Source organism: Ambystoma mexicanum, chromosome 10, assembly GCF_040938575.1.
Source record: "Ambystoma mexicanum isolate Mex_15411 chromosome 10, UKY_AmexF1_1, whole genome shotgun sequence".
NCBI classification, from domain to species: domain Eukaryota; kingdom Metazoa; phylum Chordata; class Amphibia; order Caudata; family Ambystomatidae; genus Ambystoma; species Ambystoma mexicanum.
Window position 1 is genome coordinate 519850781 of NC_090932.1, and position 26530 is coordinate 519877310.

General features: G+C 47.9%; 1 protein-coding gene across 1 annotated transcript in view; it reads left to right on the top strand.

The window, feature by feature from the left end:
• Positions 1-26530, top strand: part of PAK2 (p21 (RAC1) activated kinase 2) — a 1353994-nt gene that overhangs the window by 463809 nt on the left and 863655 nt on the right. The window contains exon 4 of the mRNA XM_069618088.1: positions 6589-6739. Coding sequence (XP_069474189.1) covers positions 6589-6739 — 151 coding nt within the window. The remainder of the gene's footprint in view (positions 1-6588; positions 6740-26530) is intronic.

Sequence of the window (26530 nt, forward strand, 5' to 3'; positions counted from 1 at the left end):
CCATACTTTACCGGCATAGGATTTTTCCAGAGGGTCCTTGTTGGGGAGCTTGACATGATCACAGGAAGAGAACTGGGTGGGGCGGCAGTTCATGTGCAGTCCTACATCTGAAATGGTCATCGCCTTTTGTAGGCTGGATAGGTTAATGGAGTTAACTGTAAATATAATGTAATGCTAGCTAAACTGTTATTTCAAAGATTTAGCCTTTGAACCTACCATCCACTGATTTTAAATATTTAGAAAATGACTATTTCAAATCATGCACCCCGCCCCAAAGTTCCTCGTCTTGTTCATTGTGGGTCCTAATACTGTTTTTTTAATGCTGGTGAGAAAAATATGTTTGAGGGGATTGGGTCCTCCGACGTATTCCATATCTATGACATGTAATCACCACAGCTGTACTGCTTTGGAAAATCTTTGGCTCCTGCGTCGATGACGTTGATACGCCGCCCTCGAGGACCTCCTCCAACGGCCGACATCACTGGATGTTTTAAGTAGGACGCACAACGGCTGTAGCCTCAGTTCTGTTTTTTCTGCAAACGTGTTCGCTTCGGAGATCTCGGCGCGCCTCGACTCTTAGTTTCTGGCCTTTCTCGGTTCTTCGAACCTGTTCGTATTTTGAAGTACTTTCTTCGTGGAGATGTCTACCTAGTCTTCCACACCGCGTCCGGGCTTTAAGAAATGCGGGGACTGTGGGTCCAAGATGTCGGTAACGGACTCGGACGACGCCTGCCTCTTGTGCCTCGGGGAGGCCCATGGCACGGATGACTGTCGACTGCCAGTTGCTCACAAACAAAGCCTTGCGGGAGCGCAAGAAGTTATCGGTAGGTAAGGTGTCCAAGCCACGGAAGTCTCTGTGGGACTTTCGACAGACGATTAGAGGGGCGACTCTCTGCGTCAGAAGTCCAGTGGGTCTCGGTCCCGGAGTCGGTCCCGCCACTCCTCTGCCTCTTCGAGACACTCCCGGAAGCGCCGTCATCTGTCGCCTTCCCTGTCCTCATCCGAGGACTCTGCCCAAAGGTTCGCTTACCCCACGAAGCATGCGACGCCGGAGGAGTGGGCTTCCTTCGGGAAGAAAATGTTGGCGATTCTCGAATCGCAGGGCACTGGCCCGTTCACGCCTCCGAGTGGGGTCGGTCGTGATCGGTCAAGAGACACCGCTCGCACGCCTTCGGTTGGTCGGCACGATTTGCGGGAGAGGTCCCGCTCGGACAAGGGGAATCGTTCTCGTCATGCCCGTTCCAGGTCCCGGTCCTCGATGCGCTCGAGACCGTGTGCACCTGTGGGGTCTTCGAGGAAGACGTTGATGCCGGTGGCACCAAGGTCGTCGACTGACTCTTTCGAGGCCCCGCCTTCGAAGAAGTCATCGATGCCATCGGCGCCCAGGCTGTCGAGGGACACGCTCGGGGCCCCGGCCTCGAGGACTGTGTCGGCGCCATCGATGCTGTCGGCGCTGCGTTCGGAGTCAACGCCGATTCACTAGACGCCCTCGATGCCTTTCGAGGCTGTTTCGACGGGGGTTCCCCGAGGCTCGGTGGAACCACCTAGAAAGGCTCTGGCAAAGGTCAAGCATGGCTTTGTTCCACATTCTGTGCCTTCTTACCGCCAGCTTGAGTTTATTTCAGAGGTGGATGAGGGCTCTGACGATGGCATGGTTCCGGATACGGTGCCAGACTAGATTCTCTCGGGACATAGCCAAATTGAGGACCTGCGGCAGTCCCTGCACGATGCAAGTGGGCTGGACACCTCTCTGGAGGTAGAGTTTTGAAGGCCTGAGCCTGGCACTCATGCCGACTCCTCGTACCGGCGCCTTGTGTCCAGGGTCACTGAGTACTTGGTGTGGTCTGCTTCCCCAGGGGATTTTCTTCAAGATGACCTTTCGGATATCCTTGACCAAGGTCCACGAACTGACCAACTGGTACTGCCGTTCCATATGGCTCTACAGAGGAGGGTGGTGGCGGCTTGGACTGCTCCGGAGAGTCTCCCGGCAGTGGGCAAGTCTTTGCTGCGAAAATACCACCCAGCCAGTAGCGACCCCTGCTACTTGACCAAGCACCCCACTCCGGAGAGTTTGGTGGTGCTGGCGGCTACGGCCCTGGCAAAGCAGGCGTCATATTCTACCATCCCTCCTGGTAGGGACGACAAGCGTTTTGATGGCTGGGCGATGAAAGTGTTTTCTTCAGGGGGTATGGCGCTTCAGGCGGCCAACTCCGTATGTGCCTTGTCACGTTTCACGCACAACCTGTGGAACCGTTTCCTTAGCGGCTGAACATATTCAAGAAGGGGACGAACGGATGGTTTCCTTGCCATGGTTCAGGATAGCAAGGATGCTATGTGTGAGGCCGTTCAGTCGGGTTTGGACATGGCAGATTGCGTCAGCCGGTCCATGGCGGCGAGCACCATGATACGCAGGTTTGCGTGGTTGTGGAAGTCAGGGTTTGCTCCTGATGTGCAGGCCCGGCTCCTCAACATGCCCTTTGACGGGGAACATCTTTTTGGCAGCAAGGCTGACTAGAGCCTTGAGAGGTTGCAGACCTTCAAAGCTGCAGCAAAGTCGTTGGGTGCTGCAGTTCGCCAACCTCCGCCTTTTCGTCCTAGGGGAAAGCAATGGAGGGGGGGTTCCTTTCGTTATTACTCATCCTTTGGTCAAGCGAGAGGAGCTGCCAGTCAAAGGGGCTGTAGGTGGAAAACAAGGTACTCGAGGTGCCAAGGCCGCTCGAGCTGTTGCCTCTTTGCCCTCAGGCAACGCTGCAGCTGCTTCAGCTCAGTCATGAGGCCATGTCCCATGGTTCGCCTTTTGGGGGGGGGGGGAGGAGAACGCTGGCACAGCATCTTGCAGAGTGGTGCGCCATTACTTCAGATGTGTGGGTTCTGGAGATCATAACCCACGGCTACTGTCTTCCTTTCCGGCAGAGGCCTCAAGACAATACACCGGGGAATCTCTCTCTGAAGAGTCCGGATCCGCTCCTTGCGCAGGAAATTCAATCCCTGCTGGAGAAAGGCGGCATAGAACTGGTGTCTGTAGCGGAGAGGAACAAGGGATGCTATTCCCCTTATTTTTTGATTTCCAAGAAAGACTGGGGATTGAGACCCATCATGGACTTGCGCGGTTTGAACAAACTCCTCTGGAAGGACAAGTTCAAGATGGTTACTCTCTCTCTCAAGTCCTCCAGGCCCTTCAACTTCAGGACTGGTTGGTGTCTCTCGACCTCAAGGACGCTTATTTTCATGTGCCGATGCATCCAAAGCACAAGAAGTACCTGAGGTTCGTGGATGGCGACTTGCACTTTGTTTCGGGTCCTGCCGTTCGGATTGATCTCCGCCCCGAGGGTCTTCACCAAGCTCATGGTTGTGGTGGCAGCGCACCTCCGGAAAGGGGGGGGGAGATTCATGTTTACCCCTACCTGGACGATTGGTTGATCAGGGGGCGCTCTCCCGAGCAAGTCCTGGATCATCTGTCAGTCACCTGCCACTCCCTCCACAAGCTGGGCTTCTCCCTCAACTTGAAGTCCCATTTGACACCAACTCAGAGGCTCCAGTACATCGGAGCAGTGCTCGAAACGTCCCTGGGGCAGTGTTTTCCTCCCCAGGTGAGGGCCATCACATTCAGCAGATGGTGCACAAGTTTGAGCTTGCCCGGAGTCTCCCAGCGTTCAAGTTCTTGAGGTTGCTCGGCCTCATGGCATCCTGCATTCTTCTGGTGCCAGAGGCCCGGTTGCGGATGAGATCTTTGCAGTGGGCACTTAAGCTCCAGTGGTCTCAGTCCTCCGGAAGGTTGTCGGACCCTGTTCAGGTGCCGTCCTCGGTCACCCAGGACGTTCTGTGGTGGGCCGTCGAAGACAATCTGATGAAGGGGGCTCCGTTTTGGCTACCCTGGCCGGAGGTGACGATCGTGACAGAAGCATCCCTCACGGGATGGGGAGCTCATGCCAACAAGTTGAGTCAGCGGTCGTTGGTCTCCATCGGAGTCCAAACTCCATATCAATCGGTTGGAGCTGAGGGCCGTCAGGCTAGCCCTGAAGGCTTTTCTGCCGACTGTGCGAGGGAAGAATGTCCTGATCCTGATGGACAACACGGTGGCCATGCACTACCTCAACAAAAAGGGGGGGGGGGGTCACTTCCTCTGTGCAGGGAGACGATGCAGCTTTGGTTCTGGGCAATCCAGCAGGAAGTTTTGATCTCGGGAGTTCATCTGGCCGGCAACGAAAACGAGACGGCGTACGCTCTGAGCAGGCAGAGCGCAATCTCTCACGAGTGTGAGTTGGCTCAGGAGATTCTCCTGGAGACCTTCGCCCTTTGGGGGACCCCTCAAGTGCATCTCTTCGCCTCCAGTGTCAACCAGAAGTGCGAGAGGTTCTGCTCGTGGGAATTTCCTCCAAGAGGAGCCTTAGCAGACGCGTTTGTGGTGGTGTGGTCATTCCCACTGCTGTACGCGTTTCCTCCAGTCCCCGTCATCCTGCAAGTGCTGCAGAGGTTAGAGGTTCGGTTCCCAGATGATCCCCATTGCTCCGGCGTGGGCCCAGAGGACGTGGTACCTGGACCTTCTCGACTTGTCCATCTGCCCTCCACGTCGCCTTCCCTACCGAGACGATCTGCTCTCACGGGAGGGGGGGGGTCAGGTTCTCCATCCAGAGGTCAGATCCCTGAACCTTCACGCTTGGTTTCTGAAAGGTTGAGGTCTAAGGATTGGGACCTCCCTGAAGACGTGATGGAGGTGTTGTTCTAGCCAGACGGCCCGCAACTAAGTCCCTGTACCGTTGCCATAAATTCAGCGACTGGTGCAGGGTTCAAAATGTGGATCCTTTTGCTTGTGACATTCCCATGGTTCTGTCTTTTTTGCTTTCTTTGGCCCACAGGGGCTTGCAAGTGGGTACCGTAAAAGGTTACCTGGCGGCGCTGTCCATATTTAAGCGCTCGTCTGAAGAGTGTTCCTATTTTAAAATTCCTTTAATTTCTCGGTTTCTGAAAGGGCTCACTAATGTGTTCCCTCTGTCAACTTTCCAGGTGCCCGGTTGGGATTTGAACCTTGTTCTTAAGTTTCTTATGGGTGCTACGTTTGAGCCTTTGCATTCATGCCATTTGAGACTGTTAACTCTTCAAACTGTATTTTTGGTTGCGGTCACTTCCGCTCGCAGAGTGAGTGAGTTAGAGGCACTTTCAGTTAAGCCACCCTTTTTCTTCCGAAGGTGGTGTCGGAAATTCATTTAGGCCAGAAAGTTGTTGTTCCGGCATTTTATCCTCCTGCACATCCTGGCAAGCAAGAGGAGAGGCTCCATAGGCTTGATCCTAGGAGAGCGTTAAGCTTTTATATTTCACGCATGTCCTGGGTCAGAGTGGACGATCAACTCTTCATTAGTTACGCTGGAAAGCGTTTGGGACAAGCTGTGACGAAACAGACTTTGTCTCGCTGGATTATTTTGGCTATCTCTGAGTGTTACCGCTTGGCGGGTATGGACCCACAGGTTGGCTTGCGGGCCCATTCCACCAGGGGTATGGCTGCCTCTACTGCCCTACAGAGGGGTGTTCCTATTCGTAACATCTGTGATGCAGCCACCTGGGCTTCGTTACATACTTTAGTGAGTCACTACTCCCTCGATTCCATCCGTGGGCAGGATCTGGCCTTTGGCAAGGCGATCCTTTTACTCCGCAATTTGATTGGGCATTCTAAATTTCTGTTTTCTAAATTCTTTTTCCCACCTCCTTGCATTGGTACTGCTTTGGGAGCCTGTCATAGATATGGAATACGTCGGAGGACCCAATCCTCTCGAAAAACAAGTTACTCTCTTACCTGGTAACGTTCTTTCGATGGGATGGTCCGATGACATATTCCATATCGCTCCCTCCCTGCCACAGAATTTATGCGATTGCAGCTTACGTTTCCGCAAGGCTTTGTGTGTCAGACTGTCAGAAGACTGGTGCCACACGTTCTGGGAAAAAACTACAACTGAGGCTACGGCGTCGTGCGTCCTACTTATAACATCCAGTGACGTCAGACGTCGGAGGAGATCCTCGAGGGCAGCGTATCGACGTCATCGACACAGGATGCCAAAGATTTTCCGAAGCAGCACAGCTGTGGTGATTACATGTCATAGCTATGGAATACCTCGTCGGACCATCCCATCGAAAGAACGTTACCAGGTAAGAGAGTAACTTCTTCGTCTGCGGCATTCCCGCTTAGCCACCACAATACTGAAGGACTGGGAACGGCTATGAATCCTGTTTTGAAATTACCATAACATTTGTACTTTTGTCTGCTTAAGTATTTTTTCGACCTCTACACACTGCGTTACTATATTTATGCTATGTTGATAGGCTGCTTTACAGTTACTTCCAACCGATGTAAATAAAACTGGGCAGTTTATGAAATAAGACAATTGGAGCAAATCACACGCTCCCTATCTGCGTTGTGCTACACACATTGCATTTCTGCTGCCCAATGCTTTTTATGTGTAGTGTTTGACACTTTACCTTAATTTATTAATGAAATGGAACAATGTATTCAAAACTAATTTTCAAACTGTATGGAGTGAACCACACCAGTTTGTTGGTTATTTATCCCTTTCATCTTTGTTTCCTGGCTGTTTGCAGGGAATGCCAGAGCAGTGGGCACAATTGCTTCAGACCTCCAACATTACGAAGTCTGAACAGAAAAAGAACCCCCAGGCTGTGCTAGACGTGCTGAAGTTCTATGACTCCAAAGACACAACGAAGCAGAAGTATCTTAGTTTCTCTGCCCCAGGTGAGGGATCTTTCTTTGTACAGACATTTGGGTGACCATGGCAGTCCTCTTTTCTCATTTTTAATGTGTTGCTAAAAAAAAAAGCAATGGCAAGTAATTTCTTAAACGAGTCATTGTTTTGGGCATATCTCTGCTAGAACGAAACAGTGTTGAAATTCGTTTTTTGATCTTGGTACGTTGTCAACCCATTTGATAGTGTATTGCTGTACTTGCTGTAGCCCTACTATAATCTTGTTAACCACCCACTACTGTGAGTGCTCAAGTTTTATGAGCATAATGCACTGACTGATTTGTGTCGGATAAATCGCACCACTTGGAGTAGTGCTATCCTGTCTGTTCTCACAAGAAATTTAACATGACTGTTTTGAATTTTCTATAATAGTGGAACTATTTTTTTGGAATGCAAATTTGCAATCGGCAGCTTTGTTTCATCATGGTCCTGGCAATGATTGCTGCAGAAATCGGTCCATGAAAAACTGCATCTGATGTGGGTTCCAAATTTGCATGCCTCTACTCTTTGCGTTTTCAATGATATAATGGATTAGAATGTCTGGACGATGGATTCTAATATTGGTTGAAAGTAAGCTATTGTTAAAGTGCTTTATCGTTTCCTAGCTAAGAATTTGATAAGCTTTGTTTTGTATGATCGTCAAGTTTCAGATTTGGATGTCTACATAAATATTGAAACACTTAACTCTTGCTCAGCCAAGATATTGCGAGTGGCTTCAGCTAATGCTGAATCGCTTCTGTGATCAGGTTGGTTGCCTGATGTAATGAGATCGTATATGTATGCCAGCATTTTTAGGATCTTGATCGATAAGCCATAGCTTTTTATTTTATTTTGTGTTTCAGCGCAAAAGTTTTCGCCCTATTTCTTAAAATACAACCCAACTCTATCTTAGACATAAAACCAATATCACATTCATATTTAGCAAAGTAATACATTCATTAAAACTACAATCTCCAATAGCATTACCACTCTAACAATTCATGTGATATATTATAGTGCAATATTACAATTTTTCGTTATTTATTATAACCATCTTGACTTTTTAAATTACTGATACATTTCTCAGCCTCTTTCCAAATATATCTTAATGTGGCAGCTAATATCGTTCGTTCATAGGCTTTATTTTTCGACAAAACAAGTCCTAAAAGCAACAATTCATAAATACGTTGTATACACATTAAAAGTTTTTTTCTAAAACCTCAATCATCACATCACACAGGAATATATAATAACATAAAAACAATGCCTCATAAAATACTCGAAATGCAAATTACCTTCGAGTTAAAATTAATCACACTCCTTCCACCTCCTGAATGAACCTTCCATACCCACTTAAGATATCTACTGGTTGCAAAGACCGCAGGAATATCAGTGAATGGGTTAACATAGCGTCAAACATTTGCATCATGAAAATAATTACATCACCCCTCATGGTAGATCCACGCAATGTGATGTACTATGGATGGATTTCACGGGCAAATACATGTCAGGAGTGCTAAAGTAACCGGTGGAAGATCTGACGGGGGACTACACCGCCTTTTGGGCCCACCTCTATACTGTATAATGATGTATAAATTGAAGCTGGAAAGAATGAGGGAATGTTGAATGGAATTTCATTGTTAAGGGAGTCCACAAGGTTCAAACTGTGACTGTTTCAAGACTACTGCGCACACGTCTCTTATGAGGATTGCTCGACTCTGGGGGGTGGAGGGTGGGAGATGGGAAAAGTCATTTTGAAGCATTGCAGTTCAAAGTTGTTAGAACATAACATGTTCACGATGAGATGACAAGCGGAAGTGTCTCCAACTCTGTCCTGCGTTTCCTTGCTTGCATTTTCTTTTTCTTGTAACTAGTATTTATAAAAACGTAATAAAATTGAATTTAAAAAAAGTGCCTTTGTAATCTCTTCGCTAGACAATAACGGGACAAAGCTATCTTCCCCCTCAGTACAGTTAACCCCTTCACATAGAGACCCCTCTGCCCGGTACAAACTGCCATAGTGGTCAACCCAAGCCTGCTCGGGTATACATCCCTGGAGAACGTTTGCACAAGATCCACGCCCTGCCCCATCAATGCCCAAAAACCTTTTATATCTCCTCTTCCTATGGCTTTCAGGAACGACTCATAACCAACCCCTCTTCTTTTCATTAATCTACGATACTCCATCCTGGCTGACCTCAACTCAGCCGACCTTGGACAGCTTACATTCCTTATCGTACTAAAGGGTGGCTGTCTCAGTGAGTTTACATACCACTTTCCGTGGCTTAGAAAAGCGCTAGCCTACTATCTCCATCACTTTCTCATGCAGGGAAATTAACTGAGCTGCATCATCGGGAGCTAACCTTTGCGAAATCCTCCAACCGTTGGATAATATCTTTGTAGGCCAATGGTAACACTGCCTCGAGATCCACCTTGCATTCCTCCTGGTTTGCCCTGCAATTTACAGATGGACAGCCGCCTCAACGGTGCAATTTGACTTACTGACTTCGGTGGCCCATAGATGTTCACTCGTCTCCAGGCATAGGGGGTTTGGTCCCTCTTGGCCCTCTTAGGCACTGAGAATGCTTTAAAAAGGCCTCCAGGTTTACCAAAATGTAATCAAGCCCAGATGTCTCAGGGTACGGTGCGCTATATAAATGTCAAAATAAATAAAAATTAAATAAACATTTGTAGTAGCCAGAATATTATCGAAAGTTGATGCTGCTGGCGAGTCTCCTAGGAAACGCTTGTTACATGCCCTCAAATTGACAAACATAAACAGAGTAGCTGTTCATGCTTGTGTTCGCTTGTGGATAATCTGCATTCAAGGGTCCTACCCCCCACCAATGACTATCGTCCTCATCCATAATCTCGTTACGCACCCCAGGTGAAGTCTGTGCCAATAAGTCATCCATCCGGACTAGGGTTAGGTCGCAACACCATGGAATCCTGCTTCACGGTAAGATCTGGTTGAACGGGACTCTGTCCCCGCCCAGGGCGCCTGGTCCATCACTTCTCCAGCATTGGATCTTTCATGGATTCACGGTTCCATGTCATTTCATCGCGGGATGTTTTTTCGCGAAAAAAACATTGAATTATTTTTTCAGTTTGTATCTATTGTCAAACACCCACATCCCATATATATAATTTTCGAACCCCCAGGCCCCCCAAAAAAAATGAGGTGGGTTTTTTGTTAAAACATTTGCGGTAAAAAACCCTGCGAAAAAACATCCCCACGATGAAAGGACATTGTACCGGATTCACATGATGTGAATATTTCCCATCAGGCTGGGAAACCTCAGTAACTTTAACTTGGCGTTTTCCTATGGAAAACTTCAACACTTTAGTGTCCTATCAATGTTTTTTGGGTGCTGCAGGCTACACCAATAGGACGTCTGATATAAATAGCCCGCACCCGCAGCTTCCCATAAGATTTCAACCGTCCCCAAACTGTTGGGATCACCTCGTGTTTCTTCATGTTTTGCACATGGTTTTTCGTATCCAGCCAGTATGTCTTCTGTGGCCCAGAAAAAAATTGCTGTTTAGGCCGTGTGCTACCTGCGGCCTAAAGAAGGTTGTCGGAGGGGATAGCCATATGGATTGTCTGTCTGTACCCCCATCATTCGGCAGATGCCTATGAGATATGCCAAGGGTTTTTGCAGAAGACTTTGGAAGACCGCAACCGCCGGCTCATCTGTTGGCTGACCGAGGGGACTTACCCGGCTTCGGAGGTGGGTCCGACCCGGGGCAGCCAGTCTTTAGTGACGGTGGGGAAGACCTCTGCGCACCGACGGCGGCATTGGCAGAACCCCCCGCTAAGAAGCAATGGTCGGAGTTGCCAACGTCGGAGGTGGGGAGAGGTAGCAAGTCTCTACATCCAGGTCGCATCATTCGAAAGGGGCGAGTGGCTCCTCGCTGTCCAAGTTGGATCGGCCGGACAAGTCGAAGGGGTCCGGTGGTAGGCCCGAGAAGAAGGTGGCGTCAGAAATAGCCCAGGGAAAGCCGAGGGAGTCTTCTTCCTCGAAGCACTCATCCTCTAAAGATCATCATAGATCATCGTCCAGCTGTGAATCGTCAAAGCACTGTTCCGGTTCTTCTTCTTCCAAAAAGTCTGCTTCACCGGATAAGGCTAAGCCCGTGGAGGCAACAGTTCGGATGACGAGAGTGTTGTTGACGGATGTTCCCTCGTCGACGGTGATGGTACAGTCTGCTCTCGTCGACGGTGGTGTTGGGTCCGTCCATGGCAGTGACTGCTAGTGGCCCACTGTGGTTGTCATCAGCGCAGATGGATTCGGAGGGCTTGTTGCCGACTGGAGGACCGTGGCAATCTGTCGGCTTTGGGCCCATGCTTCCAGTGGACATTCTGCAACAGGATCCAGCTGCGTATTCTGTTTCCTCAGGAATGGAGGAGGAACAGGAGCCGATTTTTCGATCTGTCGGGTTTGGGTCTACAAGGTGCACGCCTGTCTGTCGGGTGGGGTGGGGGCTTGGCCGCCCCTTTACCCGTTGGTGAATCCACAGTCCCTGCTATCCTTGCAGGTGTTGAATACCCTCCAGTCGTTGTTGGGGCAACTGGATGCGAGGCTTCCACCGCCTCCGAGTCTGTTGGCTCTGGGGGTTAGGAGTGTGCCTGATGCGGCTCATAGGAAGTCTCCTCCAGTGCGGTTGCGATTGCCGTTGCCAGTTGGGTTGGACTGTCCCCGAAGTCATCCGGAAGAAGGGGAGTTGCCTGATTTGGATCAGGAGAGTACTCTGCGTGATACCCTGTCGACGGTGTGTTTGTTGCTAACAAGGGACGATGCATGGGATTCGGATCCTGAGGCGGAACAGCCCGGCTCAACCGTCTCCGCCAGATGATGTTGGGGCGTTCATCGCCATGATGGCGAAAGCGTGTCAGGAGTTTGGCCTGGCTCCTGTAGAAGAACGAAAAGACTGTTTTCTCTTCGACCATATGGGAAAGCAGCGGAAGGCGGTCTTCTAAGTTCCGATTGTGGACCACGTGTGGCAGGAGGGTCTGCGCACGATGCACCACCCTTTTTCTGAACCTGCGGTGAAGGGGCATCTGGAAAAGAAGTTCAAGGCTCCCAAATCAACTCCCAAATGTCTCGTGTCGCAGCCCATGCCCAAGCCAGTGGTTTCGGTGGCGGCTAGCCGTAAAGCCAGAAGCCAACACAAATGTGTTACACCCCCGGACAGTGAAGCCAGAAAGCAGGACGCGTTTGGGAATAAGGTCCTGACTGTGGGGGCTACCATGGTGAAAGCTGCAAATTCCTTGGCTATTATGGCCAGGTATGACAGGGAGATGTGGCACAAGCTGGCCCGATACCTGATCTCCCGGAGCAACACCGCAAGGAGGCACAATGCTGCTGGTTTGTGAGGGGGAGGAGGCCTCCAACCACCGCATGAACATTGCAGTTGACCTGGCGGATTCGGGTTTTAAGCTAATCAATAATGGTGTTGTACTCCGACGGCAGGTGCACGGATTTTCGCCCGGAAGTCCAGCATAAGGTCGTCGATGTGCCCTGTGAGGGTGAACACTTGCTTGCGGAGAAGATCGACGAGGCCCTGAAGGGGATGAAAGAGGATACTGAGACAGTGAAGTCTTAAGGTTCCCTGCGGAGTGGCCGTTCATTTCAGGCCTTTCGTGGAGCCTCTGGTAATGCCTGGTTTTCTGCCTCCTGTGATGGAGGTTACGGGCGCTCCAGCTATTCGTCTCAAGGCTTCAGGCACTCGTTCCAGTCGTCTCAAAAGAGCAGAGACTTTCAAGCACAGCGCAATAAGGGTACAACTGCCTCGGCTGCTCAAGGGAGGCATTCGAAGTCTCCACAATGACTGCCATATGGGAAATCTGCTCGAGGGCAGGGTGGCGAACCACATCGACGAGTGGCAACATATAACTTCAGACCGCTGGGTGCTGGATACAGTACATCTCGGCCACTCGTTGGAATTTCAGCTTGCTCCAGTTCCCATTCCGCCAGTGTATGTGGCGCAATTGCATCTTCCAGTCTTGCGGAAGGAGGTGGTACTCATGATAGCGAAAGGGGAGATGGAACCAGTTCCGGTCTCGGAACGGGGCCAAGGGGGTGTACTCGCGGTATTTCGTCATAAAAAAAGCCCAATGGCAAGTGGAGGTCTATTCTAGATCTTGGCCCGCTAAACAAGGATCTGCAATGCCTGAAGTTCAAGATTCTCACACTTAAGGATGGCATCTGCTCAGTACAACCGGGCCAGTTCTCGGCGTCGTTAGACCTGGAAGATGCCTACTTTCACATCCCTATGAGGCAAAAACACTGGAAATTCCTACGTTTTGTGGTTGGGGGAGGAGGGGGGATCATTATCAGTTCTGTCTCCTCCGTCGTCTCCCAGGACATTCACAAAGTGCCTGGCTCCAGTAGCTGCCTTCCTCCGCAGGGTAGGCAATCATGTGTACCCCTACCTGGAGGATTGGTTGGTACGGGGTCTGTCGCCAGAAAGGACAAGGGAGTCTCTTATGGTAACCATGGGCCTGTTGCAACGGCTGGGATTCGCCGTCCACTTCGGAAAATCCTATTTGACGCCTTCCAGGGAGTTGGTGTTTCTCGGGGCTCAGTTTCTTACCCAGGACAATCTGGTGAAACCTTCCAGCGAGTGGTGAAGTTGCAGTCCAAAGATGGCTAGTGGGGCCATGGTATGGTGGTCTCGATCCAAAGTTGCATGTCGTTGCTGGGAGCCATGGCATCTTGCATTCTGCTCATTCCATATTGCAGCCTGTTCATGAGACCAGTGCAGGAATTCCTCGCAGACAGGTGGTCGCAGAGTCGAGGGTTGTGGTCGGACAAACTGGTAATCGACGGGGGGCTGGTGGAAGCCCTTCGGTGGTGGACTTGCACAGACAATCTCGTACAGGTCATGCCCCTGCTGGAACCAGTGTTTCAGTTCACGATCTGGGTGGGGGGAAGGGGCGCACCTTGATAAGTCAAAGGTATGGGACCTATAGTGCCAGGGGGAGACATTGTTGCATATCAACGTGCTGGAGTTGAGAGTGGTGCACTGGGCTCTGAAGTAGTTTTTCCCTCACATTCTAGGAACAGTGGTGCGGGTGTTGACACAGTACCACCACGATGTTCTATTTGAGGAAGCAGGGTGGCGTGCATTCCCGGATCCTGTCAAAGGAGACTCAGGAGGTCTGGCATTGGTCCCTGGCTTAGGGGAATCCATATTGTAGCTTGCCATCTGCCGGGAGTTCTGAATGTTCAGTCAGACGCTCTCAGCAGAGACACCAGTCAGCTGCACGTGTGGCGGCTGAAGGAGCAGGTTGCGAGAATCTTTCAAAAACGGGGGTGTACCCCGCTGGACTTGTTCACCACGATGAAAACAAGCAGTGTCCGGGGTTTGCCAGCCAAGTGGCTCATCCGATGTCAATGGGGGACGCGTTCTTGTGGACGTGCCTCTTCGCGTATGAGTTTCCCCCGTTACCACTAATTCGGAGAACCATCCAGTGAGTGCGCAAGTACCAGTGCAGAGAGATTTTAATAGCCCCATTCTGGCCCAGGGAGACATCGTTCTCAGATCTCCTTCCTCTAGCTGTGGAAGAGCAATTTCGTCTAGGAGCAGACCAGGATCTCCTGTCACAGGACGAAGGCTGAGTGTGGCATCACGATCCAGCATCTCTTAGCCTGGCTGCGTGACCCCTGACCACGCAGAGTTCGGTCACTAGATATCTCGCAGGAGTGTCGTTGGATCCTGGAGGCGGCAAGGGCCCCTTCTACCAATCTATCGTATAGTCCTAAATGGACAAGGGTCTATGCCTGGTGTGAGGGACAGCCAGAGATACAGCCATTTGATGTCTCTTCGGGCCAGATTCTCCTGTACTTTTTACATCTTGCGCAAGGGGGCTTGGCGTGAACATCAAGGTGCATTTGGTGGAAATGTCCAGGTTCACAAGACGGCGCAATGCTACTCCACCGTTTAGTGATCGCTTGGTTAAACATTTTCTGAAAGGACTGTTTCGGACATTTCCCCCGGAGAAGAGGTTTGCACCGGTGTGGAGCCTCAATGTGGTTCTCTCTGCTCTGATGAAACCACTGTTTGAACCCATGTCAACGGCTTCCTTGGAAGTTCCTCTTGTGGAAAGTCTCATTTCTGGTTGCGATCACGTCAGACAGAAGGGTGTCAGAATTGCAGGCCTGGTCCTTGATCCACTGTATCTGAGATTTGAGGGACAAGGTTCTCCTGGCTACTAATCCGCACTTTATCCCGAAAGTGCCGTCAGCGTTTCACAAACTGGCTTCCATTGCCTTACCCTCGTTCTTTGCTAATGCGTCCACGCTAACAGAAAAGCCCTGCATTATCTGGACGTCAAGAGGGCATTGAAATTTTATCTGAACCAAACGCAAGACTTCCGGAGGGCGAAACAGCTGTTTGTGGCATTTGGTCCCTCCAACAAGGGGCTGTATATTTCCAAGCAAGGACTTTCCCGTTTGGTCTCGTCTACAATTTCATTTTGTCACACAAAAGCTGGCAAGCCTCTGAAGGGCACTCCTAAGGCCCATTCTACACTTTACTTTAATCAATTCACGCACTGCCATGAGCCCTGAGGCGTGAGGGCGCAGACAAAACCAACAAATACAACAATATAACATAGAAACATAAAACTATTGCATTGGCTTAGGTGAGAATAATCGTGGGTACATGAATTCCAGTCAGTAAAAGATGGCCACAATAAGGTGGTGTACGCTAATGAGGGCCCAAGAGGCATAGCATATGAGCAGTAAAAAGGAGCAACATGTAAAAAAAACACAGTACAATATTAAATTGCAATATGAGCCTCCTGGGAATGTATTTACAGCATCTTAAGAAGGCTGGGAGGGTACTACCCCCAAGACACAGACACAGTTGGGTTGTGTACACCAGTCATTAAAGTACTATCTGTGCAGAATCAACAGGTCAGCCATTCTGACTACCCAGGTCCAGTTCTCTGTTGTAGCCAGGAAAAACTTTATTTGCGAAGGGCTTGTTTGGATTCTTTTCCTTCAGACTTTGGGATATTGGTAATAACAAGATCCATGATGAAATCATAAGTACTCAAGTCAATTAATTTTGGAATTTATTGAAGACTCCGCCCGGTTACCTTTTTGGATTTAACAGTGACCACTGCTAGTTGTTTAACTGCTTGTTGGCCAGATATAGGTGCCTGAAGAGAGATTTCCTGTAATGAGTCAAAGAAGTAGACTTTACAATGGTCCACAGCGTCATCGGCGGCGCTATGGTCTGGTATACCGCTCGTGGACATTTGCCAGGCGGCTTCCTGGGCGGTGCCGCATACCTTCACCTGGCACTACTGTCTGGGGCAGCAGCATGTGGAAGATGTGCAGGTGGGATGGGCAGTCCTCGAACGCTTGTTTCACTAAGGTAGGCCCGCAGCTTCAAGGGGTGTTTTTGTTTTGTTTTTTACCTTGCTGTTTGTTATCATGCCTGGGGGTACAGGTCATTTGTTGAATTCATTGTCATGTCTTTGGGCATGGGGTGTAGTTTGCCTGTCCTGCACCTCCAAGTTGTCATACTGCTATATAATCTATTCACAGCATGTGAATCCATGAAAGATCCAATGCTGGAGAAGGGAGTCGTTTCTAACCTGGAACTACATTTCTACAGCGTTGGTATCTTTCATGGATTCACATGCGCCCAACGGCCACCCCTCCAGGCAAACCTTGGTTGGGTTTCCTCTATTTTGGAGGTCAAAATCTGAAGGGAAGCTGCGGGGGCAGGGCTATTTATATCAGACGTCCTATTGGTGTAGCCTGCAGCACCCAAAAAGAATGTTGATAGGACACTAAAGTGTCGAAGTTTTCCATAGGAAAACACTAAGTAAAAGTTACCGAGGTTTCCCAGCCTGACGACGGGAAATATTGACAGCATATGAATCCATACCAACACTGGAGAAATTGAGTTACAGCTAAGAAACTACTCCCATCCTGGATCACCTGCTCCTGGCTCATACTGAGCTGGCAGTCTGTTGGACCCTCCCCAGACCTCTAGATTGCACTAGGTCTGGGGATGGTTGCCCATCGGACCTGCGTCCCACGGCCCGAGAGCTCTCTAGTTATAACCCTGGTTCCATGCTGGTGGGGACATTTTTATAGAGATTCTTAGCTCATTCGGGGGAAGGGATCTCTGTTCCATTTCTGAAATTGCCTGGGCAAGCAGTGGATTTTTCAATATAACCTCTATTGCATCCTTCTCGGGGACCTACAAGTCTCTTACAGCATAAAATATTGTTATGAATAACTGAAAGCCTCTCTTTGCCCTCCAACAGTGAATGGCCTTATTTTACAGGCTGTACCCTCGTTCTTATCTGATCTCTGGGCGCTTTGGCGCATTCATAAGGTAAAAGCAATCCTTTTTGGGATTGTCCGGGGCACTAACACTTGAGGGGTGTGGTGCTGGCCTCTGAGACTCCCACCTCTTACCCCCTCCCACCCCATCACGGCAAGCTCTGGGGGGAACCGAGTTTACGAAAAGCATCCCAGAGCAACCAGGTCGAAAACTAGACCCTGCCACCCCCACCGCCCCAACCGGGACTCGCTCCAGGGCTTTCGCCACTACCACCTGGGAAGGGGGGGGCCAGACCATCCGGTCCTCAACCATTTTCGCCAGTCTTCGAATATCGCTTTTAAGCTTCCTCAGAATCGACATGAATTCTAAAGCACACTTTCAGCCATCACAACTCCTCACACCCTGTGCTCTAGTGCCAACTAATCCCAGTCCTGGGTTACCCAGGGTCATTGGGGATGTTTGCGAGGGGCTATATCTCCTACAGCGTCATCCTCTATAACAATCGGCATTGAAGCAAGGCTGGTTTCGATACCCGGTTCGGGACTAGCTAAGACCTCAGACCTGTTTCTCACAGCTGCCCCCCACAGGGTAACCGTGAATATTCCCTTTCGTTCCACCACCCTGTCCCTCTTTTCGACCTCCTCTGGGTCCTCAACTGGGGAAGCCACAACCTCCACCTGGCCATTATAATGGAGCCCTTCCGATCCTCTCACAGTGCTTTGGACCAAATAGCCCGTAAGAATCCTACCCACAACGATGAGGGCCCCAAACTGGCCTTGGGTTGCTCCATGCTAACCTTGGCCAATACTTGCATCTCATCCAAGCTCAGTTTACTCTTACGTCCCACCCTTTTCTTTGACATCTCAGTTACCCCAATAGAGCTGTCCATACTGATTTGTTTCAATATCCTCCATACCCAATGTGATACAATTTGAGGAAGCTCTCGTGCGTTAGAGCCCTTAGTTTCAGATTTGTTATTTACCTCCTCCCAACTGTTACTGCCAGGGTCAATTTCATTCAGAAACCCGACTATTTGGCCTTTGCTTAGTCTAATCTTCCCAAAAATGTAGAGGTGCCCTTCCTAGCTGACCCACTTAATGGGGATCTTATTCTTTATGGACTCAATATTCTCTGAACTGCATTACATGTGAAGGTAGATTTATTACCCATGAACACACTACCCGTATGTTAATAGGTAGCTCCAGCCCTCATGTTGTTGTCCAACATTTCCGCTATAAAAAGTGATACATTTATTTTGGAATCATAAGCAAATTTAAAAAGGAATTGAGAAGTGGCACAATTACTAATCATTGAGCACAAAAAAGCCTACAGCACCTGGTATTCCCAGGCGGTCTCCCATCCAGGTACTAACTATGCCCGAAACTGCTTAGCTTGCGAGATCGGGGCGCATTCAGTGTGGTGTGGCTGTAAAATTGAGAAATGCTAAGAGTATTACTCTTATGCATTTACAGTTAGTAAGCTAAGCCATAAAGCCACTTGCAACATGATGCCACACTCATCACTCGATCAGGCGAGATATATAAGACTTGTGGGCCCATTCAGGACTCCGATGTCTGGTAGGATAACTTTACTCCATCCATCCTGTTTCTGTTGCAGGGAGTTGGAGAGAACAACCAACACAATAATGGCTTTCTTTCAAGCCTCTCTTAAGGCCTTCCTTTTAGACATGATTAAGCCAATTTCAATTACTCCTCTGCAGCCAGCGGTACTAGCCACCAGGATGAAACTTCACAACTCCAAAGTGGGTTAAAATGCACATAAGATGCAATAGGGAGTGATAGAAAAACGTACAATAGAAATACTGTCAGACACTATTCCCAATTGCAAATCTAATCACAGGTCAACACAGTAAATCATTAAACCGATCGATTTCGATATAAAACTCCTATAAAACATATAAAGCTCAAAATGTAAATCGATAATATCCAAACTGCTGTATCAGTCTACTTTATCACAAGAACAAAGCTCTACAGGCTCCAGCTACCCCTGCTTTCTGTCAGTACCTCATGGCATTCGAGGAGAGGGTCCCTTGTCCTCAGTTGCAATGCACAGCTAAAAAGAAGAAAAAAAGGACCACATAATGAAGAGCAACTGAACGAGGCATGCCCGATGGCTAAAGGGGCTGCCTTAGTCTGTCTCCCCTTCCTCGCTTCAGTCTCTCGGCATCTCTCAAAGACTTGCAGCTGCTCTCGGCGATCCCTGCGATCAACACACGTCGCTTGAGCAGGGCATGCAGTTTTAACCACTGCAATGGCAAAATGCCTTAGGCAGCCTTTGGGAAACGGGACCTCCGCTCTCAAGCTTCCATGGCCATATGAAGTGTGCAACTGATGACCCAGATGACTAATAGTTAATGGGAAGGAAAAAACGGAATTGCCTCCCCTACGGGCATCCAAACTGCCCAGGGTCGGTGCTCCAACGCTTGTTGAACTCCCAGCAAGAGTCGAACTCCTGAACCCTTGATCCTGCATGTTTCGGCCACGCCGGTAGCTGTTGCCGGTTTTGTTAGTGGGGGGTGGGGGAAAGGGGTGCGGCGTGGGCCAATGCGGATGTTCGTCTGCTGATGCGAAAACTCCCGGCCAGAGTCGAACTCCAACACCCTTGGTCCCGCGGGCTAATGTCATGGGGGTACCCGCATTGTAGTAGGCCTGGAATGGTTCATCCCCAATATTATCTACATGTGACACAATTTTCATAACCTTTCGCGTAGCAGAATTTTAGATTCAGGAAGAAAGTGAGCATATGCCTAGTGGTTTCTGGCACTGATTTACATCATCTTCAATTACGCTTATCTTTAGGTGTACCAAATTCGAATCATAAATCTTAGAAGATTTGAGTAGGGAACTAACTAATTTAACTTTGTAATTTAAATGCTTGTTTGGTATTCTGGAAATACGTTATTTTTGTAGCCAAATATTCAATATTATGTAGTCAATCCCAGACAAAGGCTTTTTCCTTAAGCTCTTTAATTATATAACTCCATGTGCCCTTTTCCTCAGGCTGCCATTCTTTCTTCGCATGAAATTTCTCCTGCTCTTCCACAAATATATTCAGTGATCTACTGTGATTTACGTGTGTCTTGATTTAATTTTTGAAAAAAGGAGCATAATAGGATCACCTTAACGATATGTTAATCTCCAATGGTATATTTAATGAGGGGATACCAAGTTCCAGTCTAATAGCTTGAACCGATTCTCCCTCTCCCAACCCCAGCGCAGGACGCTATAGTTTTCCTTCAAGGACGCTCAACCATCCTGTCGTAATGCTCATAAAGGATTTTAGGCCATACAGTTTACCTTTAGTGGTACTGCATTGTATACTTTTAGCAGCCCTTCAATGCATTTTCCTCCTTGACTTCTAATGGAATGCTTAATGCTGCAAATTTACTTCTAGCATTCCCACGTTTTCTTTCTTTTATACTTTGCTTCAGTTTCCCATTGCTAATGGGCATACCCAAATATTTGATAAATGATGCTTGTTCAACTTTTCTGTTTTCTATATAACGAGGGAAGATATTTTTCTTCTTTGACTTCCCAAATGCCATAGTTTTTGTTTTAGCCTGATTGACTCATTCTCTCTGTCAGCGCCTTTACGGGTATTTTGTAGCCCGTCCGATCAAGAATCACCCAATCGTCTGCATAACAAAGCGATACATGGTGTTCTAATCCCAATTTAGGTGGAAAATTTTGGGCCCTATTTAATATCTCGTTTAGGTCAGCCAAATATAGATTGAGTAAAGCTTGTGCAAGCACACGGCCTTGTTTAAGGTAGCAGTTTGTTTTTATGGAGTTTGTTAGTGTGCCTTCTGAATACAACCTTAACTCCACCACAGTATCTATTTATAAACCATGAATCCTATTTAACAAACCTTTGGAATATACCATTTTATGAGTTTTTTCCCACAAGTAATTGCGATTTAGGGTATTGAATGCCGCTGTAAAGTCCACCAGGGCAATATATAGATTTGTATAATTTTGTTATAGCCTCTTCCATCAATTGTTGCAATATAATATTTATGCTGGGTCCCATAATCTGGTCAAAATCTGGTTTGGTATTTAATAGCTACTTACCAAATTGCCATATCTTTAAGAAGGAAGTTGGCATAGATTTTGCTTGCTGCGTCAGACATTGCGAGCAAACGATAATTGCCAGGTTCTGGTCTTCACCTGTATTTACAGGTTGTAGCAGGTGTAGCCATGTTTCTCACATTTTTTATTTTTTTAATATGGCGCCACATGCACATGTGTCTCAAAGCCCACAATTAACACAAGACAAAATGGTTATATGGTCCCTTTTAGATAAACCATACACCGCTCTGCTCGTACAGCACCATTCTGAGTGTTTTGAAGGGAGTGGCAATTAGCCCAGGACGTCCCAATTAGAGGGCTATTGCAGTAGTAGACGCTGGAGTTTACTAGGGCTGTGGCCAAGAGTCATCTGTTGTTGGAGATGTACAGCCTCATTTGATTTAAAAGCTTAATGACATAGCCTCTTGTATTTGCCATCTGGGCCTTCATGGTCAATTCTGCATCCAGGGTCTTGACACATCTGGTCACCATGACCATGTTGCCAGAAATGTTAAAGCTTTCATAAGCTTAGTCCAGTTTCTTGAGCCGTGGACCGGTAGCCACAATCAAAAGCTCAGTTTTCTCGTTATTGAGTGCAAGGGAGTTTGAGGCCATCCATGAGTGTATGGCGGCATACATTCCATTCAGGGTCTCAGAATCTTGAGAATCATTTCCAGACAGCTCCAGGACCACCTGGGTGTCATCTGCGTAGTTGGTATAGCGGACACCCAAGCAGTCAAGGAGGTCAAGAAGATGCCTGATTTAGATGTTAAATAGGGATGGTGATATACATGTTCTCTGGAGCACTCCCGCATTGATGGTGGTTGGATGAGATTGGGCATTTTCAACTGCCAATCTGGAAATTCGAGGGCCCAGGAAAAAGGCAATCCAATCTGTGGCTCTGTTCGAGCAGCAGGCCAAGAATGGAATGGTCGACAAGGTTGACGACTGCTGAGAGGTTTAATAGCATTAGCAAGGCGGGTTGCCTTTTTTCCACTGTCCATATGAGGGTGAATTTGAGATCCAGGAGGGCCGTTTCTGTCCTATGTTTTGCTTGCTCTGAACCCAGATTGATGGGTGTCTTAAGATGTCACCCTGTCCAGGATCGTGGACAAGAATAGGACATGGGTTACAGGGCGATTTTGTTTTTGGCTCTGGTTGGATCAAGGGTGCTCTTTTACAATAGAGGCGTAACCCTACCCTCAAGTGATAATGGCACTGTGCTCTCACTAAAAGACAGATTGACCATGGTGATCCACAGGGTCAAGACATTGAAGGACCCTTTGAGAATGTTGGGAGAGCAGATGTCTCCTTTGCATGATGTGGGTTTCAAGTTCACAACTATCTTCGATATCTCAATTTCAGAGCAGTGTCTGAAGTTGAATTTGGGTGTGAGATTAGTAGAGGGGCTAGCAGAAGTTGACAGGCGTGTGGGGCCATTAGTTGTGATATTTAGATTAAGTTGTCACTTAAGTATAGCTTTTTGGTGCCTGAGGATTTTATCGGAAGAAACCTGTTGATTTCCTGACACCAGGCCGGGTCTCGGACAGTATTATGATTGCTTGTGTTTCTGCCCTCAAATTCCTTGAGAATTTTGAACAAATCACTGGAACTGAATCTGGCATCAGTGATTCTGGTATTATGTTTGGATTCCTACTTAAGTCCTAGTTTGAAGTGTATTTAATGAATTAAACCAATGCTGCTTTGGACACAATATTGCTAGTTTTTCCTGTAGGAGCTAGTGTGAACAAATTGTCTTCGTTTCTAACTCTGGAGAAGCCACATAAAGCTGACCATGAGAAAAGCATGAATCTCGTGAATCGATTCCAGCTACTTTGAGTTGGAATGTTGAGATTGCGCAGCAACATTATTGGTGTACCGATTTACAGCCGAGGCAGCAGCAACTTCAACATAAGTGCCGTACGTGTAAGGCTGACGCATGTAAGCTGTGTACTGTTTATTTTTATTATTTTATGGTTTATTTATAACGCATTTAATAGCACTAAGTGGTTTCTAAGTGCGGGATCGGGTTTGGAACTTGTGTTGCACCATATTGTCTTGCTTCCCAGACAAACGCGTTGACCCTGACCTATCCTTCCTCCCTGTTCAGATGGCATATATTCATCAACTTCCGTGGGAAATGAAGTTTCTGTAATTATTATGAGATTTGCCACAATGTAGCGGACGGCCTCATTACGGACACTATTGAAGAGACATGCACAGTTTCCTGTCACCTATATTACTACCAAAGCACAGTGTTACCCGCATGAGTTCAAAAGTGAGTGCCGCTAATGTCAGCTAGAATGCTGATAATGCAGAAAGTTTAGGAACAACGAACTGCTGAAGTTTACGTAGAACTACGGCGTGAATAGCAATATGGCAAGGGTAAGCATTGCAGACCGCTTAAAACAAAACTGCTTAAATTTAAAAAATTGTACATTTCATACTGTTTACATAGTCTACAACATGGAACCTACACACATACCAAATTTTAGGTTTGTAACATGTTTGGAAGTAGTATGAACATTTTGAACAGACACACGCACACATTTTCCCTTTTATATATATTTGAGGCAGGCAGGCAGGAATCGGGTGAGTTGTACCGCTGTGTGCGACTGCTTTTTTTGGTAACAAATTAGGGTTTTTAAATTGTTTGCCGGGCCCCCTGGGCCTTGTAGTCCCTGGCATCTCCTCCGTGGTTTCCTCCCTGCAGCCCTCCGCCCACAGCCGTGATTGGCTCGCCCATTGTTGCTTTTCTGGTCTAGTGACCCTGTCGTTGTCACCTGCTTCCACTAAGATCCCAGGAAGCAGGTGAGTTGTACCGCTGTGTGCGACAGGGCTAGTCCCCGGCATCTCCTCCATGGTCTCCCTCCTGCAGTCCGCCTCCCACCCCACCCCACCCCGCCCACGGCCTGTGATTGGTTGTTCCTTCTATTCTTAACAGACCCTACCAGGGCAGCCCAAGGCAAAGGGTGGCTCCCATAGAGGCGGCTCCAGAAAGTGTCTGCAGGTGTCCGCAGGGGAAGCCAGTTGCCAGCCGTCAACCAGCATCTACCAGGACTAGTACAGTAAGGGGGCCTAGAATTCCATCCATTGTCAAAATCACCTACAGAGCACTATATCGCATTAATCCAACCTCCTGCAAAATCACAGGCCCCTCCGGTTGCATTGATGGGCCTCTCTCCCACTATAGAGGTCTCTCAAATTTAGCTGTATCCTGCCTTAAACTGCACTGTCTAGTATTCAGGTTGCATTGATAGGCCTCTCTCCCACTATACAGGACACTCATATGTGACCGACCAACTCTCATCTAGAGAGCATCACTGTGGAGTGAGACGGAGATCGTTAGCTGATTATGGATTATTGTGGACTGATACTGTGGTTAGGGGCTCATGCCCCATAAAATGAGTGTTTGTTAGTTACGCCCATCAGGACAATTCTGTAGTTACTAGCTATCGTCCCTAACCCCACATAGTCATAGTTGGCTCACCTAGTTAACCTCGTCCTGGGAGACGCACATTAGGGTCAGCCACCGTTAACACCCAAAAATATAGCCCTAATTAACCTCCCACCTTACTCAAGACAGCGACTGAACAAGTTGGTAATACCAGCCCAGAAGACCACCTACAGACAGAGCCAAACTCAATACGGACAATCCCCTCTTCCCACTATTACAACACACCACCACCAAAGCAAAGCAACCCGGCATCAACAAACAAAAATAAAGACCAAAACAATTCTCAACCACAACATGCCGTGCAAACGACCGATTCCGAGGAAAATAAATAAAGCAGAAAGAACAAACGCACCGGAACAACAACAACAAAGACTCAACAGCAGAACACACTCCCACAGACAGGAACGACAACCGAACCGACACTGAAAGAAGAGATAAATCCCCTCCATACCATGCAAACAACTGGTCATCAGAACAAACCAACCCAACGCTACAATCTGCAACAGCAGACAACAAAACACAACCATGCAGAAGCAGAACGGACATCGAAAAAAATAACAAACATAATCGACGCAATAACACCTTGCATCACCAAAGCAAGAGGAAATTCCACTCGACACCCTCAGTTATTGGAAGAGGATCCTGAACATGAAAACAGAAACCCAAGACTGAACCTAGAAGAATTTCTCGACGGCACACACCTGTAGCAAGACCTCCACTAGAGATCGACCTGAAGGAAAACCTCAACACTGATCAGAAGACTACCACAACTATAAAGACCAAAACACACCGCTAAACTCCACTGCAGTCTAATAAACGCAAGATCCATGTCAAAACACTCAACGGAGATCTTTGACCTACTCGATGACAACGGCATTGACCTCCGATTCATCACAGAAACATGGCTAGACAACTACAAAATCGCACTCCGAAGCTGCCTCCCAACCAACTTCAAATGCCTTCAAGTAAACAGAAAAAATAAAAAAGGAGGAGGCCTCGCAATAGCATTCAAAGGACACCTGAAAATAAAAACAGACAAACCTCTCAACTGTGAAACCATGGTCATACACCTATCAGCAAACCCAAAAACCAACATCACATTCATACTGGTGTACAGACCACCGACATACGATGCAACCTTCGTTGACAACTTCATAGAAGCCATCACCAACATAGCCATCAAGCACGAACATCTAATCATCCTGGGGGACTTCAACATCTGGTTTGAAGAAAGTCACGCCAACTCCCAAAACTCACTGATTGGACAATTCGCACCATGAAACTACGACAGCTGGTCAAAGGGGCAACACACTCAGCAGGACACACACTCGACGCAATCTTCGCCACGGAAAAACTCATCACCACGGCACCACAGATACAAATACTGTGGAGCGACCATCTCATCATCCCATTTGTGATCAGACTAACAACTGAAGTCTGCACCCTACCCCCCAAACTCACAACCACCACAAAAAGAAACTGGAAAAAATGTCAAAGCAAGCAACCTATTCGAACAACTGGAGATGACCAAACCCTCAACTATAGAACTAGAGCTGGCTGACCTAGACTGGAAAGCGGAGCTACTACACAAATGGATTGCTGATACAATTGATAAGATTGCCCCGGAAAAACCATTCAACCCATCAAAAAAAAGAGCAATGTAATATGGTTCATCCCACTATTAAACACCATGAAAAAAGAAAACAAGAAGATGGAACTGGATTGGAGGAAAGAAGAATACAACCCAGACAAAAACATATACTATTCCAGAAACAAATCCATGCATAAAATAAGGAAATACAAAAGGCGAATAAAAGGCACTATGATGACAGAATCACCAATGCCACCAATGCCACCAACACACACAAAGAAATGTTCACCATCATTAAAGAAATGAGAAACCCACCAGGCTGCGACAACTCACAGAGAAAGTTTGCAATGAC